Raw genomic sequence first — 16444 nt, 5'->3', positions numbered from 1 at the left:
GATACCATGACAGCTCTAATTTGAATAACTGAATATTGCACTAAAATTTCTAGTATCAAAAACAAAAAATAAAAAAATAAAAATAATAATAATAATAATAATAATAACTTCAAAACATATGGAGATGAAAGTGTACTGGAGAAATATAGTATTCAGAGAAGGTGCATTAAGAACTTGGAGAATTTGTTACAGCCACACCTAGAGTAAATTATGATTAGGATTGTAGCCTTATTTGGTTTATTATAATTTGACACAATTTACAATAGCATCAAATTTAACAAAATGGTGGACACTGGGCAGAAATCCTAGGTTGTGGGGGAAAGAAAAGCTGTGAACCACCACATTCCATTCAATTCAACTAAAACATTTATGCAGCCAAATATACATATATTATTCAGCAATGCTATTCAGCATAAATATATGTGTTAAACAAAACAGTATTTGAAGAAAATAAAAGTATAGCACAATAAATTACTAATTACTAATTTAACAAATTCATAGTTGTGTACTACATGAGGTTAATGTTTTTAAAAGGAAAATGATCTGTATTATTGTAATAATAAATATATAAACAGTACTCACAGACATTTGACTATATTTTTAGAGCTCCTGAGTCCTGACTGCTGTCTTCTTGTAGTGGTCTGTTCTCGTCAGAGTCATATGAAAGGACTTGCAATATTTGCCAGGATTACCCCTAGTTAATATGGTCCATTGTACCTCTAATCCATTGGCAGCCCTGGAATCTCTCTTCAGATTAAACCCTTGTGTAGGAAATTTAACTGCAGGAAGAAATCAAAAAGAAATGATTAGAAACCAAATTACGGTAATTATTTATGCAATTTTTTATTAGTTTTTTTTGTTTTGTTTTGTTTTGTTTTGTTTTGTTTTGTTTTGTTTTGTTCTGTTGAGGTTCAACACAGTCACATAGACATGTTGTTAGTTGAAGATAGTTAGCTATTTGTAGCATTTTACATGCAAGTATCTATAATCGATATAGTTAAACACTGGAAATCAAAAGCTGAAAGATCTTGGAAAAAATCAAATGCAGAATGTATAGGACATGATTAAAAAAAGCACTGATGTAACAATTTATCCTTTATATAAAATGAATAAATCTATTTGTTATAAATAAATCTATGATAAATCAATAGATCAATAAATCACTTGCTTCATGAAAACTCTTTAATGTGTCCATTCTCAACACTTTGAGCAACAATTTTTGTACTGACTGCCTGTCTATATTTATATATGTATAGACCCACAGTAGATTAATGTTCCACTGTTGACCCAGTATTTAGCCTCATCATGAAACAGCGCTACAGTGACTACAGAATCCAGGGCTTGCTCTATTAAATTATAAACATTGTCATTAAACAATGTTAACATTATTATATTAGAAACTATTTTATATTAACACTGATTTGGGACAAATGTAATGTAATTTAGTGAAAAAGCATGAGTGGGTGGATTTTGAAAAATGGTTTCAAATTAGGACTTAGGACCCAACCCCTCCCCATCAAATCTATTTATAGTCTGTTTAGCAGTAGAAATCGGAACTATAAAACAGTAATAAAACAAAAATAACTTCAGAACATTTGTCTGTCAGGGCCTTAGGTACATCAGCAGCTGACATCATCTATAGCCCCTGACAGCTCAACAGCTGCAACTCACTGTGACAGTTATCATGACAAAAGTACCAAATGACACTAATAACACAAACTACTACAGCCTTAATAGTTTCAGCACAATACTGTTGTTTTGCAAATGTTCTCAACGGTTATTGTACATTTATAGATCACATTCCAATGACATTCCGAACTTACACTAACAGCTCGTGTTGTCTGAGACTGTCACAGGTCTATCACCTTTCTAATTATAACTCCATCCCCTGGCCCTCCAAGAATGGAAGTTTGGTCCGATCCATTTGTGGCCTAAACTTAGCCCCTGTGGCTGCTCAGATCTGTATGTGTCACACTGACCCTCAGTGCTACAAAGCTTACATGTGTTTCTCTCTGTGGATACTACACACTGTACAGGTAAGCTACAATTACACAAGAAATTGTACTTTATTAGCAGAAGCATTAAATAACCTGCATTAATATTATTTAAAGGACCTCTAAACTTCTCTTGGTGGAATTGTTTGTTGCTGCATTATTAATGTTGTTAATGATGGCATTTGACAGAATGTGACTTTACTTTAAAAATTACACTGGCATAGTTTGTTTTTGAAGTATTTACAGCAGCAGTGACTTATATTGGAATAAATGTATACGTTTATTTTTTAGATTTCTGTTCATGGGTGGCATTTGGTACTGTGACTACACTCAAACAGAAGCTATATATAGTGGACACCAGAGTTAGTTCACATTGGAATCACAGCGGAAAGTTGTCAGAGGGCAATATATCAGTAAATATATGGTTTTGAGTCAAATTTCTATACATTTTTCATTAATGTCAGATCATGGCAAATTGCCATGTGTTTTAAATATTGTTATTATCAAATATTTGTGATCTGGCATTTTTGTCAGCTGCTTTGTACTTCATAATTGTTATTAGGCTATAATTTGCTTTTAATGTCAGGTTTCCACATCAAAACAAAATAGTAAAAATAGTGTGTTACTTAAACCCAATCCCCCACACATGAAATTTTTTTGTTTTTGCAGATATTTACTATAGCATAGGCTTGTACTGGACTATGTATAAACAGTAGCTGTGTATGTTCATTACGTATATAGGGTAGACAGAGTGCAGTTATAAAGGATACAGACAGAATTTTCATCTGTGCAGACATTAACATTAGTGTGTAGTCCACATTCCTGCAAAAAGTTGTTTTAAAGGAGAATTTGTTTTAAATTTACTTCCTCCTCTTTCATTATGAATAGATTGTTATTCCTTTCTGATCATGAACTGTGTCGGTTTTCTAAGTTTTTTTTGTTTGTTTGTTTGTTTGTTTTTTGTCAAATTAACATTTTTTTTCTTTGGGACATGCTAATGTGTCAGGTAGCTAAGATAATAAAAAAATTAAAAAAATTCTGAACTGATATATAAGCATACATTATAAATATTTAAAAAACGATCAAAGTAAAATAAACATATATAATAAATAAATAACATAAATATATAAAATATGTTAGTATATTTAATTTAAATGTTTACCCAGTATCTAATTTAGCACATTAAAATTGAGTTCTGTACCGGGCATGAGGACAGTTCTACCAAAAAGCGTTCCTTATCTTCAAGAGAAATTATACATGTAGGGGGAAAACAGTAAATATCAAATTTGACTGCCCAGTTGCTGATATTAAATCCAGCAGCATTAGGACTTTTAACTGTTTGTATCATTTCACTTATCTGTGTTTAGACTACTCCAGATAGTGTAGATTATCAGTCTCTGCATTTGTGGTGAGATTTTTAAAGTTCAACAAACTTGAATGAAACATGAAATTCACTTTTTCTGCTATTAAAAGTCCAGTTGACTGTAGAAGACTGAGATGACTGTATTTTCCCCACAGAATTTGCTGTGCAAGCGTAAATGTGACCGAATCACTACTTCAGTAGGTGGCAACGAGTGACTGTCACTCACCCAGTTTGCACAAAAACACTGACTCAGTAATGAAGCACCAATACTTTGCTGCTCAGAGACATGCAATGGTTGATCCTGTTTTGTTTGGAACTAAATAAAAATAGAAAAAGTAATCAAAAATAGACAAAGTAACTGGTGATGTTGAGACTAAAAAGTAAGTTAATCAATATTAACTTTGTTTATAAAAGCAATATCTTGCTCTAAATATCCGCAAGGCTGTTAAGTGTAGGCTGTGAAATTAGAATCAAAGGATTCTATTTGATTGTGAGTGTTCTTTGCTTTAAATGTAAAAACAGTTGTACTCTTTTATGTTGTAGAGCTTGAGTGTAATTTTAATTCTTTCTTTCTTGCTGTCTGTTTGATCGAATGGAGACTTGAGCAGTTTGCTGAAGAATGCTTTTGGATAAGTCCACCAGCATGAGTTTGATGGACATCTCTAAGATCTTTTCTCTTCTTCAACCCAAAGAAGATGAGGAGGAAGACACCAACTGTTGCCAGGAACTGAATCAAGCTGTCTTTAAGGATGACGACAAACTCCTTACTGATCTCCTGTCTCAGGATAAGTACAGGAAATGCATCAACCATCGCAGTGGCTGGGGCATCCCGGTTACTCCACTGCGCACTGCTGCGGCTCAGGGTCACTTGCGCTGTCTAGAGGTCCTCCTGGTTCACGGGGCAGAGGTGGACAGCCTGGATGTTAAAGCTCAGACTCCACTTTTCACGGCAGTCGCTGCCAAACACTTAGACTGTGTTGTTGCTTTATTAGAAGCTGGTGCAAACCCTAATGGTAGCCTGTATAACAATTGCTCCCCTGTGCTCACTGCAGCCCGAGAGGGTGACGTGCACATCCTGAGGGAGCTCCTGCGACATGGAGCTGACGTAGACGTCAAGCCCAAAATGCCGGACTGGGCCTCAAACGCCACGACCTGCCGAGGACCACTCTACATTTCAGCTGTTTATGGCCATCTGGATTGTTTCAGATTGTTACTGCAGCATGGAGCAAACCCAGACTACAACTGCACTGAGGAAAAAATGCTGACAAGGATCAAACAGCCTAAAACTGTTCTGGAGATGTGTCTGAGATATGGCTGTGGGCTTGAATACATTAAGCTGCTCATAGACTTTGGAGCAAACGTGTATCTACCCGCTTTAATCATTGACAAAACAGCCAAACAAAATGACGCAGTAATGCTTCTGCTCAAAGAGAGAGGTAAGTCTGTACACACATCTGTGATATCTACACTTATCTCAACTTCTTAAAGGGATAGTTCACCCAAAAATTAATTAACTCACCCTCAGACCATCCAAAATGTAGGTGAGTTTTTTCTTCTGTAGAACAGTAAAGAAGATATTTAGCTACTTTCTGGCACATTACTATAATATTACAGGTTACATTTAACAACAGAGCCCAAACTATTATATTCAGTTGCTATTTATTTTTTGGTATAATTAACACTCATGAAAAATAAAAAATAAAATAAGAATAATAAAAAAAATAAATAAACGTGAACACATAAGAAATATTTCGCATTAACTTCTAAATCTAATTTTAAAATTATTTTTCAATTATTTTTCTTCAATTGATTTTTGGAATATGTTCATTTACACAGTTACTGTCATAGCTTGTTTTAATAACACATTTATTTAAACATTAAATAATAGATTTTACTAACAATTAATGTAAATATAATGAATATATAAGCTAATATAGTGTATATATTTAGTGAATTGCTCCCCTCTACAGTTTATTTCTCTAGTGAACTAACATGCTATGGAAAGTAAATGACTTGCCTGAGGTAAATGTAATGCTACATGAGATATTCTTCTCAAGCTGTTTTATTGATGTCTTTCCGTGGTTGAGACACTGGCTGAGAGATTACACATGCACTTTTCTATGCACTGAGGAAAAGATGCTGGATTGAAGATGCTGAAGAAGATTGTCTCTTCTTCTTCTGCAGCATTTTTTTTTTTCTTTTATGGCGCTTACTAAACAGTGTTGCATAACCGTGGAAGCCCCCTTCTGCATTGGAGTGTGGATCCCCTGTGACTGACTGTATTCGTCATCCGACTGTATCCACCAAACCGTGACGTCCTAACTGTGACGATTTGAGACGAATACATGCACTGTTATACCCCTAGTATGCATGTATAAATAATGTACCCTTTACGTTCGCAGAAGTAAAATACTAATAGGGTAAATGCGTCAGCTCATGTCTGAGTTTGCTCCTGCGCATACGTCATAATGTGATGGGAAGCTCATGCTTCAGACTGTCGTGAAAGCGCTAAAGACTGTTTGCCAAGGCTGTGGATTACAGGTAATAATGTTGTAAATAATGTTCCGTTTCTTGAACAGACTGATCATTTCCCTTCATAAGACCTCAAAGTATCATCAGGAGCCACGGATATTAATTTTGTTTTGCTTGTATATGTTTCTTTTTCTTTTTTCTTTTTTTTTTTTTTTGACTGTCAAACTGACGGTAGCCGTTGAAGTGCATTTTAGGATTCACCAAAGACCATGGTTTCAGCTAAAAATCTTCTTTACTGTTCTACTGAATGAATAAAGATATTACTAAAATAAATAAATACAAATATTTGCAACTCCAAATTAAACAAAGTAATTAAATTAAATTAATTTAATAAATTTAAAAAAAATAAATAATAATAAAAATAATACAATTCTTTCTCAAAGTCTTGTTGCATAGTGTAGCTGAATCTGCTTTGGTGGTTTGTAGCCTATCAGGACAACAGTATTGTTGACTGACAGTTGTGGTGCATAGGTAGATTTTCAATTGAAAGATAAGGCTTATAACTGTTAATTAGATAGGACACTGCATTTTTAACCTCAAAAATAAATAAATAAATAAAAATGTGGTGGTATTTTTTAAGCGTTACAGTACATAATGATAGAATTAAATTGTTTAGCAACAAACAAACAACAATTAATAAACTGAACGGTGCTTGCCTCATTAAATATTTACATGTTTTATACCTCATTTGTGCTTTCAGTAATCCACCCATCCCTCCCATCCCAAATGTCAGTAGCAGTTTAGGGTGGAGCAATTACGTAGAGCAGTGGTTCTCAACTCCAGTCCTAGGGACCCATTTAACACACTTGATTGTGATCATCCGCTCGTTGAGAGCTCCATGTGGCTGTGTCCTAAATAAAAAAAAACTAAAAAAAACAATGTCTTTGGAGGATGCATTCAAAGATAAGAAGGCATCAAGGCATGCCCGAATCCAATGTTAGCTTCACTTCCTGTTTTCTGAGATACCTTCATCTAATCGATTTTTGAAGGCAGCATAGATGTATCCTTCACTGCCTTTGATATCCCACAATCCTGTGTGTTCCATTCTGTCACAGTTAAGCAAAAAATAAATAAATACAGATGGCATCTGAAAGTTGCGGTTGTTGGCCACTTTGTATGCAAATGTACACTTTGTCTGATGTTTTTTTTAACTTTTGATGTCATTTCAAATGAGAAATTACTATTGTAGTAAAAATTCTCTTAGTTATCACCAAATCTCTCTCTATTTTGCTGTAGATCATTAAACTATTATGCTGCCTCAGAATAGTGTCCTAAATCAGTTTTGTGAAGTACATTAGTACGCAAACACTGCCTACAAAGTCACTGCCTGATAGGGCAGTGAGGCAACAAGTCAGCTGCCTACATTTTCAGATGCAGCTAGCGTGTCATGTAAGAGAGACATACAGTAAAAAATGTGCAGAGGACCAGAGTTGAGAACCAGTGATGTAGACCTTAGCTTGTAGTAGCTTAGTATGAAAATGAGAAGTGTTCAATACAGTCTCAAAGATTGTTTGTGATTGTGTGTGTGTGCTCTGCTTTAATTCTGTCATTCATTCCTATGTAACTGTAACATCAAATCCTCTCTATACACAGTTTGTCCAAAAACACTGATGTCTCAGACGCGACTTGCTTTATGGAAGTTTCTTCCCACGGAAAACAAAATGTGCTCCATTGATTGTCTGGACATTCCCAAAATACTGAAGGACTATTTGAATCATGTATCCTGATTTTCCTGTATTTTCCCTTCTTATGTGGAATACACAACATAACATTTGACTAATATTATTTTCCCTTTTTTTTTTTAAATGTTGTGATATGAAATATTTGTATTATTTTCTTTATAAAGAATTCTAAATATCACAGATAATGGTTTATACAGGAATGACTTTATTATTTTTAACATAATTTATGAATATGTGGATAATGCAACAAATGAAAAGACTTTCAGATTAGTTTGTTTCTACAGTAGGTTAGGTTCTTGTTTTGTTGATGTAATGTAGAGTCAATTAATGTGAAAGATAAACTCTGCCCTTTATTGATTGAAATGATAACTGTCTTGTGGTGACCCTCGACAAGATGGTTACTGTTCCATGGTTGAACCAGCTAGTCAAGGTATGTAAACTCCTTAATTCTGGCTGGTGGCAGGACTGTGGCCCTCCAGGAGCTGAGTTTGACACCCCTGATCTACACTGAAGTATAAACACTTTAGAAGATCTCCAAAAAAAAAAAAAAAATCTCTTTATTAGGTCAGTTATATTGCTATATGGGCCATTCTGCAGAACTGGTTCAAAGTCAGATTTGGAAACATCTTGAAAAAATGTGTCTTTTCCCACAAATTTTGTATGTATATGCAAATTGTATAATATCCAAGGTACGCATTTCTAGTAACTGCAGTTAATTCTCATATTGTATTTTCAGAAAGTTCTGGAATATTTTTCCTTTCCCCAGTTTTTTCACTACCAAAACACAATAAATAATTGAATAAGAAGGGTTACATTGACATATTAAAGGATTAGTTCACTTCTGAATGAAAATTTCCTGATAATTTACTCATCCCCATGTCATCCAAGATATTCATGTCTTTCTTTCTTTAGTCGAAAAGAAATTAAGTAATTAATAATTTTTGATGAAAACATTCCAGGATTATTCTCCTTATAGTGGACAATGGTCTACAAATGGTTGAAGGTCAAAATTAGTTTAAGTGCAGCTTCAAAGGACTTTAAATAATACCAGAAAAGGAATAAGGGTCTTATCTAGCGAAACGATCTGCAAGGCGAGCATTTGTGTTTATAAAGCATATACATTTGTTTTTTGTTTTTTTTTAGAAAATGGCCTATCGTTTCGCTAGATAAGACCCTTATTCCTCGTCTGGTATCGTTTAAAGCCCTTTGAAGCTGCACTGAAACTGTAATTTTGACCTTCAACCATTTGGAGACCATTGAAGTCCACTATAAGGAGAATAATCCTTATATTATTGAAAGTGGACTAATCCTTTAAGATTTTGTTTACATCTACCTTGTAAATATATTTTTTGCTATTTTTTAAAAAAGTTTTCACAGGTCAATCAACAATTACAATTTTAACAATATTTCAAATGTAATTTATGAGATTTGTTGGTCAGTTTGTACAATCTTTCTTTTTAAAAGAGATAAAGTTTATCATAGGCTACTGATTTCAATGTTAAGGATTCATTAGTTTGAAGTTTAATGAATTGCATAAAATAGGTGTTTGGTAGAGAGGCTATGAGAGGGAGGGACACAGAAATATTTCCTGATCAAAACAGATCAATAGATAATAGAATGGATTCAATAGATAAGATAAGATCTTAGTAAAAAATATATAAAATTTGAATACTTAAATGCTTTATAAATGTGTTTTTTGGTTGTGGGACAGTAGTTTGCAAAAATTCTGTAGAATGGCCCATATAACATGTAGTTCATCTGAATAGTTTAATACTTCAATATGTTAGTTGTCTTTTTAGAATAATAAGTTATGTCATGCCTCAAAACATCACTTCAGATACTTTTTGTTGTAAATTTTGTTCTATAACAATCATTTACTACATTTGTTTTGCATTCAGGCTGTTACTGGACATATAAACTCTTGTCATGCTAGTCAAGTAATTTTGGGTCATTCTACAGAAATGTCCACTTTTGAGGTCAAAAAACAGGTTTTTCTACCATTTAAAATACAATAATGTATACATAACTATCAAATATATTATGTAAATGACATAAAAAAACCCTAAATGCTGAATGTTATAAAATATATAATGAAAGAAGTGGTCCCCTGGAGTTGTGTCATTGGTGTTACCATTTAACAAAAATCATTTATAACTTTTCTTTATCCTCCTTTGGTCAGGTATGGCTAAATTGAGGGTATATGGCTAAATTGAGTACAACTGAGAAGCAGCGACTTTACAGACAGCGTATTTTACAGACATTTTTAAAATGTTGTTTATGATCTTTTACTGACTGCTTTCACTAAGTGTCAATGATAAGTCTTTGATTGTATACCAAATGTAAAAATTTAGTCCCATCTACTTAATTATAGTTGAAGAATAAGGATCTTTGGTCTTATGTATATGTCACTGGTGATTCATTGTATCACTGGTGTTACTGTTTTTTGTCTGTCACATTAAATAAAATGTGTCATATGTGACAATTTTACATCCATTGAATTCTGCTACACTAAAGAATTAAGATTTAAAGGATTGCATTATTACTTGTTTATAACTGTTCTCTAATATTTTCATTTTTATAGCAAATACGTGGTTGTGCAAATGAACTAACATCATTCAATCACACTTTTAACTAACCTAATTAAAAAAAACAAACAAAAAAAAAAAACACACACAATCTCCTTATTTTTTGCATTATCATTATTTTAGAATGAATAGAATTTCATAAAAACCTAAGGTAACAAGAAGTAAGGTAACACCAGTGACAAAAAAATTAAGCTGTCATATGTGTGTATTAATAAAGTCAAAGGGTAATCTAATAATGTGGTCTAAGTTTAAATGTTAGAAAAAGAAATACATTTTAAGACATCTTGCCATACCAAAAGCGGACATTTCTGTAGAATGACCCTTTTATTAGTATAGATTTATATAAATTTATGATATTAATATTTTTAATACCTTCACAGTGAACAGTTTGGAGCATGGAAATAAGAAATTTACATATGGTGACGATATGAACAACAAAGCTGTTCATATCACTTTGAGCGCACTTTGCAGGTAGACCTACATAGCCTATTTTAGCGTTATGGAGGACAATTAAACAAGACTGTAAGGTTTTGTTATAGCTTGTGACGATTTCGGGATGAACTGCACAGGTTTTATTGATCAGAAATGCAAGAGCCAATAGGGAGAAAGACAAAAAACTGACGTAGTGGAAAAAAAGTGAATAAAAGAGGAAGTGGAAAGAGCAGCGAGAGGTAACAGTGACATGTTAGTGAGAAGGGCTGAATCCCAAATGGCACACTTCTATGCACTTTCGGTCTTGTGGGCTTAAGGCTGATTTATACTTCTGCATTGTGTTTGTACCACACGTAGCCTATGACGCAGAGATGTTCACGAGTCTTTTATCTGGAGTCCGAGTCAAGTCTGAAGTCTTTATCACTGGAGTCTGAGTCTGGAGTCTTTTGTCACAAGTCCAAGTCAAGTCTCGAGTCATTACAAAAAACAAAACAAAAAAAAAATCTCATACTCAAATCCTATTTTTTATCCTAGTTGTAATATATAGAAAAAATAATATGATCTTTCTATTTTGTTTGTAATAAAGGTCCTATGATGTAAGGGATAATGTACATCTAGCTTGTTACTTTATAATCCATTACAATGTACAAACCAATCATCCTGGCAACACAAGTAGTCATTTTCAGTCGCCAAGTGGACACAAGAAGCGCCAATGAGTCTTGGTTTGTTATACAGCAGTTTGTTTGTTTGTTTGTTTGTTAAATTACAGCAACTTTGTTATTGACGAAAATATCACACCTCGGAATGTTTCAGAAAGTCAAAAGAAAACTGTACGCATGCTGATTGCAATACGTTAAAATATGAGCTTTAAGTGATAAATGGATTAACATCTCTTTCTCTCTCAAAGCACTAAGTTTAAAGGTGACCTAGAATTGAAAATTGAATTTACATCGCCGGTCGACATAGTTAAATAATTAGAGTTCTGTACATGGAAATGACATACAGTGAGTCTCAAACACCATTGTTTCCTCATTCTTATGTAAATTAGATTTTTGCAAAAGACCTCTGAAGAACAGGCAAATCTCAACATAAAGGCCGAAACACACCAAGCCAACACCGACAAACTAGTGGAGACGAAAGCAGACTGGGGTTGGCTCACGTCGGCAGTGTCTGTGTCCAAAGTTGGCCTGACACACCAAACAAACACTAGACAGCCAACAAAAAGGCGACGAGGACCAACTTCAGCCGACGGTGTGTTCCTGCCTTAACACCGACTGTGACGCAACAGTCGGCATCATTAATATGTACACCCCCAGCTTTTGCATATTCCAGCCCATGTTCAAGGCAGTATTAACGTCTGAAGCTGTGCACAGCCAAATCAACAGACTTTATGCAGGTAAGCAAGCAAGGACAATAGCTAAAAATGGCAGATGGAGCAATAATAACTGACATGATCCATGATATCATGATATTTTTAGTGATATTTGTAAATTGTCTTTCTAAATGTTTCATTAGCATGTTGTTAATGTACTGTTAAATGTGGTTAAAGTTACCTTTGTTTCTTACTGTATTCACGGAGACCAAAGCCATGTCGTTATTTTTATAATTAAACACTTGCAGTCTGTATAATTCATAAACACAACTTCATTCTTTATAAATCTCTCCAACAGTGTAGCCCCGTTCGCCACGGAACACTATCAAACTCATTCAGAATCAGATGTAAACATCCAAATAAATACTATTCTTACATGATCTGATATGCTGCATGACGAACACTTTGTAAAGATCCATTTTGAGGGTTATATTAGCCGTGTGAACTTTGTTTATGCAATGTATTATAGAGTTGCGAGCTTGGGGGCGGGGAGCATGAGCATTTAAAGAGGACACGCACAGAATCGGCGCATTTCTAATTATGCCCCAAAATAGGCAGTTAAAAAATTTAATAATAAAAAATCTATGGGGTATTTTGAGCTGAAACTTCACAGACACATTCAGGGGACACCTTCGACTTATATTACAATTATAGCACTTATAGCACCTTTAATGTACTAAGACAGTGATATTAACAGACCAAACTCACTAAACATTATAATAATAAAGTATACTATGTACAAAAAAAGTGTTTAATAATATGTTAAAGGGTTAGTTCACCCAAAAATGAAAATTATGTCATTAATGACTCACCCTCATGTCATTCCAAACCCATAAGACCTCCGTTCATCTTCAGAACACAGTTTAAGATATTTTAGATTCAGTTCGAGAGCTTTCTGTCCGTCCATTGAAAATGTATGTACGGTATACTGTCCATGTCCAGAAAGGTAATAAAAACATCATCAAAGTAGTCCATGTGACATCAGTGGGTTAGTTAGAATTTTTTGAAGCATGAAAATACATTTTGGTCCAAAAATAGCAAAAACTACGACTTTATTCAGCATTGTATTCTCTTCCGGAATCCTTTCCATTGAATTGATTCCATTGAATCCTTTTATCTGTCGGCGTTGGTAATGCACTTTTACGTCGCCGTTGTTGTTTTTGGCGATTAGGACATCCGCGACATGCACACTTACGCACCATTTTAATAAATATAGCAATACCAAAATACAAACGATGTAGAATAGCTTGAATACAGCGTGCATCTCCCTCAGACTGTAAACGAAGCTCGGACGCACTAGATAACACGTCAGCAGTGTCTTACATCAGCAGCGTCACTGCAGAGTCATGAACCACACTCCGGAGCAGAAGGGGGCGGTAATGCACCCATAAGCTGGATGCCAACCATCGTAAAACAGGAAAGAAGAAGGAGCGGAGCCATGAACGCGGATTGACAACAGACCCAAAAGAGAATACAATGCTGAATAAAGTCATAGTTTTTGTTATTTTTGGACCAAAATGTATTTTCGATGCTTCAAAATTTCGCGGATGTCCTAATCGCCAAAAACAACCACGGCGACATAAAAGTGCATTACCAACGCCGACAGATGAAAGGATTCGATTGAATCAATTCAATGGAATCAATTCAATGGATTCCGGAAGAGAAGACAATGCTGAAGAAAGTCATAGTTTTTGTTATTTTGGACCAAAATGTATTTTCGATGCTTCAACAAATTCTAACTAACCCTCTGATGTCACATGGACTACTTTGATTATGTTTTTATTACCTTTCTGGACATGGACAGTATACCGTACATACATTTTCAATGGGACAGGGACAGAAAACTCTTGGACTAAATCTAAAATATCTTAAACTGTGTTCCGAAGATGAACAGAGGTCTTACGGGTTTGGAACAACATGAGGGTGTCATTAATGACATAATTTTCATTTTTGGGTGAACTAACCCTTTAAGCCTTTTCCTCCCATAAGAAAACGCTTAACGTGCCTTACAGTGAAAAACCAAATTCACTAAACGTCATACTAATAAAGTATATTTACAAAAAATCAGATGAGCCCTGAATATGATCTCAACGCGTTTAATAACACATTAAGTCTTTTCCTCCCATAGAAAGAAAACGCTTAACATGGCTTAATGTACTAAGTGATTTTAAAAAACATTGAGGTCATATTCAGGGCTCATCTGATTTTTTGTAAATAGTATGATTTATTAGTATGATGAGTTTGTTTTTTAAAATCACTGTTAAACCACGTTAAGCGTTTTCTTATAACGGTTTTCTATGGGAGGAAAAGCCTTAATGTGTTATTAACCGCTTTTTTTCATATACTTTATTATGATGATGTTTAGTGAGTTTTGTCACTTAACTTTTGTTAATATAACTGTCTTAGTACATTAAGCCACGTTAAGCGTTTTCCACGTTAAGCATTTTAGAATGTCCCTACAAGAGGAGACGCGACGCGACAAAATGTTCTACTGTAACCGATGCCTCATTCTATTTTGGATCTTTGAAATATGCGTAGTATTTTAAGCGTTTGTCACGTTTTCCATGTAAAGGTAGGAAATATAAATGTAAAGTAAATTTGTGGTCTCGTTTCAAATGCATTGATCAGTATGCTTGCGTCGACTTCACTGTAGCCTACTGTATATGTGCGCTGCTTCAATCTTTACTGTGTTCTGACCAGTGTCCGAATCTCAATCAAATCCAAGCCCATTCATTTAAATGATTAATAATGGGAAATAACAAGTGCTTCCATTTCAGAGTCCCTGTTATCAGATGTGTTGAACAGTACAGTTAGGGTGATGTTATATGACTTAACCCGTGATATAAGATTTTGGCCATAATACCCATCCAAATCATTCATCCCAGTATCAACGTCAGTAGGCTACACTTCTTGTATTTCGGGCACACCACAAGGTGTCACTGTGGCCTCAAGGCTTCGCTCTCACCTACTCTGAGCTCGATTGCTATGTCGGAGGTATACCACGCCCTCCTCATTACCCTACGGACAAAGAAATGTAAAAATACATAAATATAAAAATAAAGAAATGTAGAAATGAATAAATGAGGAAATGAACAAATATGGAAATAAATAAATAAATGTGGAAATAAATAAAAATCGAAATGAATAAATATATAAATAAATAAAAGAAAAAATAAATAAATGCAGAAAAAAATATACATGAATAAGGAAATAAATGTATAAATAATGATCTTTTTTTGCTTTTCTATGTATATTTATTTATTTATATATTAATTAATTAATTAATTTATTTATTTACATTTCATTGTATATTTATTTATGTATTTATTTATTTTTTAATTTTGGCAGACTTTGGATTCCATATCCTACGTGGTAGGTTTAGAAGTAGGGGGATAGAATGTACAGTTGTACAGTATAAAAACCATTACGCCTATGGAATGTCCCCACAATTCACAAAAACAAACCTGTGTGTGTGTGTGTGTGTGTGTGTGTGTGTGTGTGTGTGTGTGTGTGTGTGTGTGTGTAGGTGTGTGTGTATGTAGGTGTGTGTGTGTGTGTGTGTGTGTGTGTGTGTGTGTGTGTGTGTGTGTGTGTGTGTGTGTGTGTGTGTGTGTGTGGTGTTGTTGCCTACACTATCATGATGTTGATCTGGAACTGTGTCACAGGAAACTAAGGAAAAGGCCAATTGTTCTACAAGATAAAAAGTGATGACATCACGCGAGGTGATTTCTGAACAACATTTTGAAATGAAGATAATATGGAACAAACATCAGAGTTGGTTGATAAAATTTTCTTTAATTTTGAGTCAAAAACTTCTGGATTTAGTCCAGCTTTGTTGTCCTCTGTCTGTTTGTATAAAAGGGAATTTAACTTTCTTTTTTTCCCAGCTCATTCACAAAAGAATGTAGTCTTGCATTTGGATTTAAAAACCAAATAATAATAATTAGAATTATAATAACAATAACAATAAAAAAATAAAAAATAAAGGAGGGTTGACAAATCCAGGATGTGCTTTGTGACAGAAATGGATAGCAGGAAAGCTGCCTGCTCATGCACAGGAAGCGGGCTTAATGTGAAGCGTTTGGAGAACGTGTTATAGCCTTTATCTTCTTTAAGTAGAAACAGTTGAAGAAAAGATGATGCCAATAAAAAGCTTTTAAATGTATGATATGTATGTTCGATGTGTATACAGTTTAGGCAGTAACAGTTTTAGCTAATGAAATGGCTATTGCAGCAGTATCATGTTGACAAACTGGAGTGTACTGACTCACAAGGGGAAAGAAAAACCCAATTGTCTTTCCCTCACAATGGTGCAGCACAGACAGAAGGGAAAGAGTGTACGGAGCAGATATTTACATGCTGTCAGCCAGGCTTCCTGTCTTTGTCAAACTTAAAGAATTTTTTTTCACTCAGATCCACTCTTTCCTGTGTAGAGCAGGAAAATACCATGTGATTACAGTAGTACCAAAACAGGACAAAAAGGA

At 34.4% G+C, this 16444-nt stretch overlaps 1 protein-coding gene across 2 annotated transcripts; it reads left to right on the top strand.

Moving 5' to 3' along the window:
- Positions 1-1949: 1949 nt before the first annotated feature.
- On the top strand, positions 1950-8547 carry asb12b (ankyrin repeat and SOCS box-containing 12b). Of its 2 annotated transcripts, XM_067382522.1 has the most exons (3): positions 1950-2036; positions 3956-4793; positions 7483-8547. In XM_067382522.1, the coding sequence occupies exons 2-3, from the start codon at positions 3977-3979 to the stop codon at positions 7614-7616; spliced, it is 951 nt and encodes a 316-aa protein (XP_067238623.1). In that variant the 5' UTR covers positions 1950-2036; positions 3956-3976; the 3' UTR covers positions 7617-8547. The 2 variants fall into 2 exon arrangements, with proteins under 2 accessions (XP_067238623.1, XP_067238631.1); XM_067382530.1 differs by lacking the exon at positions 1950-2036 and having other exon boundaries at positions 3812-4793.
- Positions 8548-16444: the final 7897 nt, after the last annotated feature.

Source organism: Chanodichthys erythropterus, chromosome 1 (assembly GCF_024489055.1).
Source record: "Chanodichthys erythropterus isolate Z2021 chromosome 1, ASM2448905v1, whole genome shotgun sequence".
NCBI lineage: Eukaryota > Metazoa > Chordata > Actinopteri > Cypriniformes > Xenocyprididae > Chanodichthys > Chanodichthys erythropterus.
This window is presented reverse-complemented; position numbering and strand designations above follow the sequence as displayed.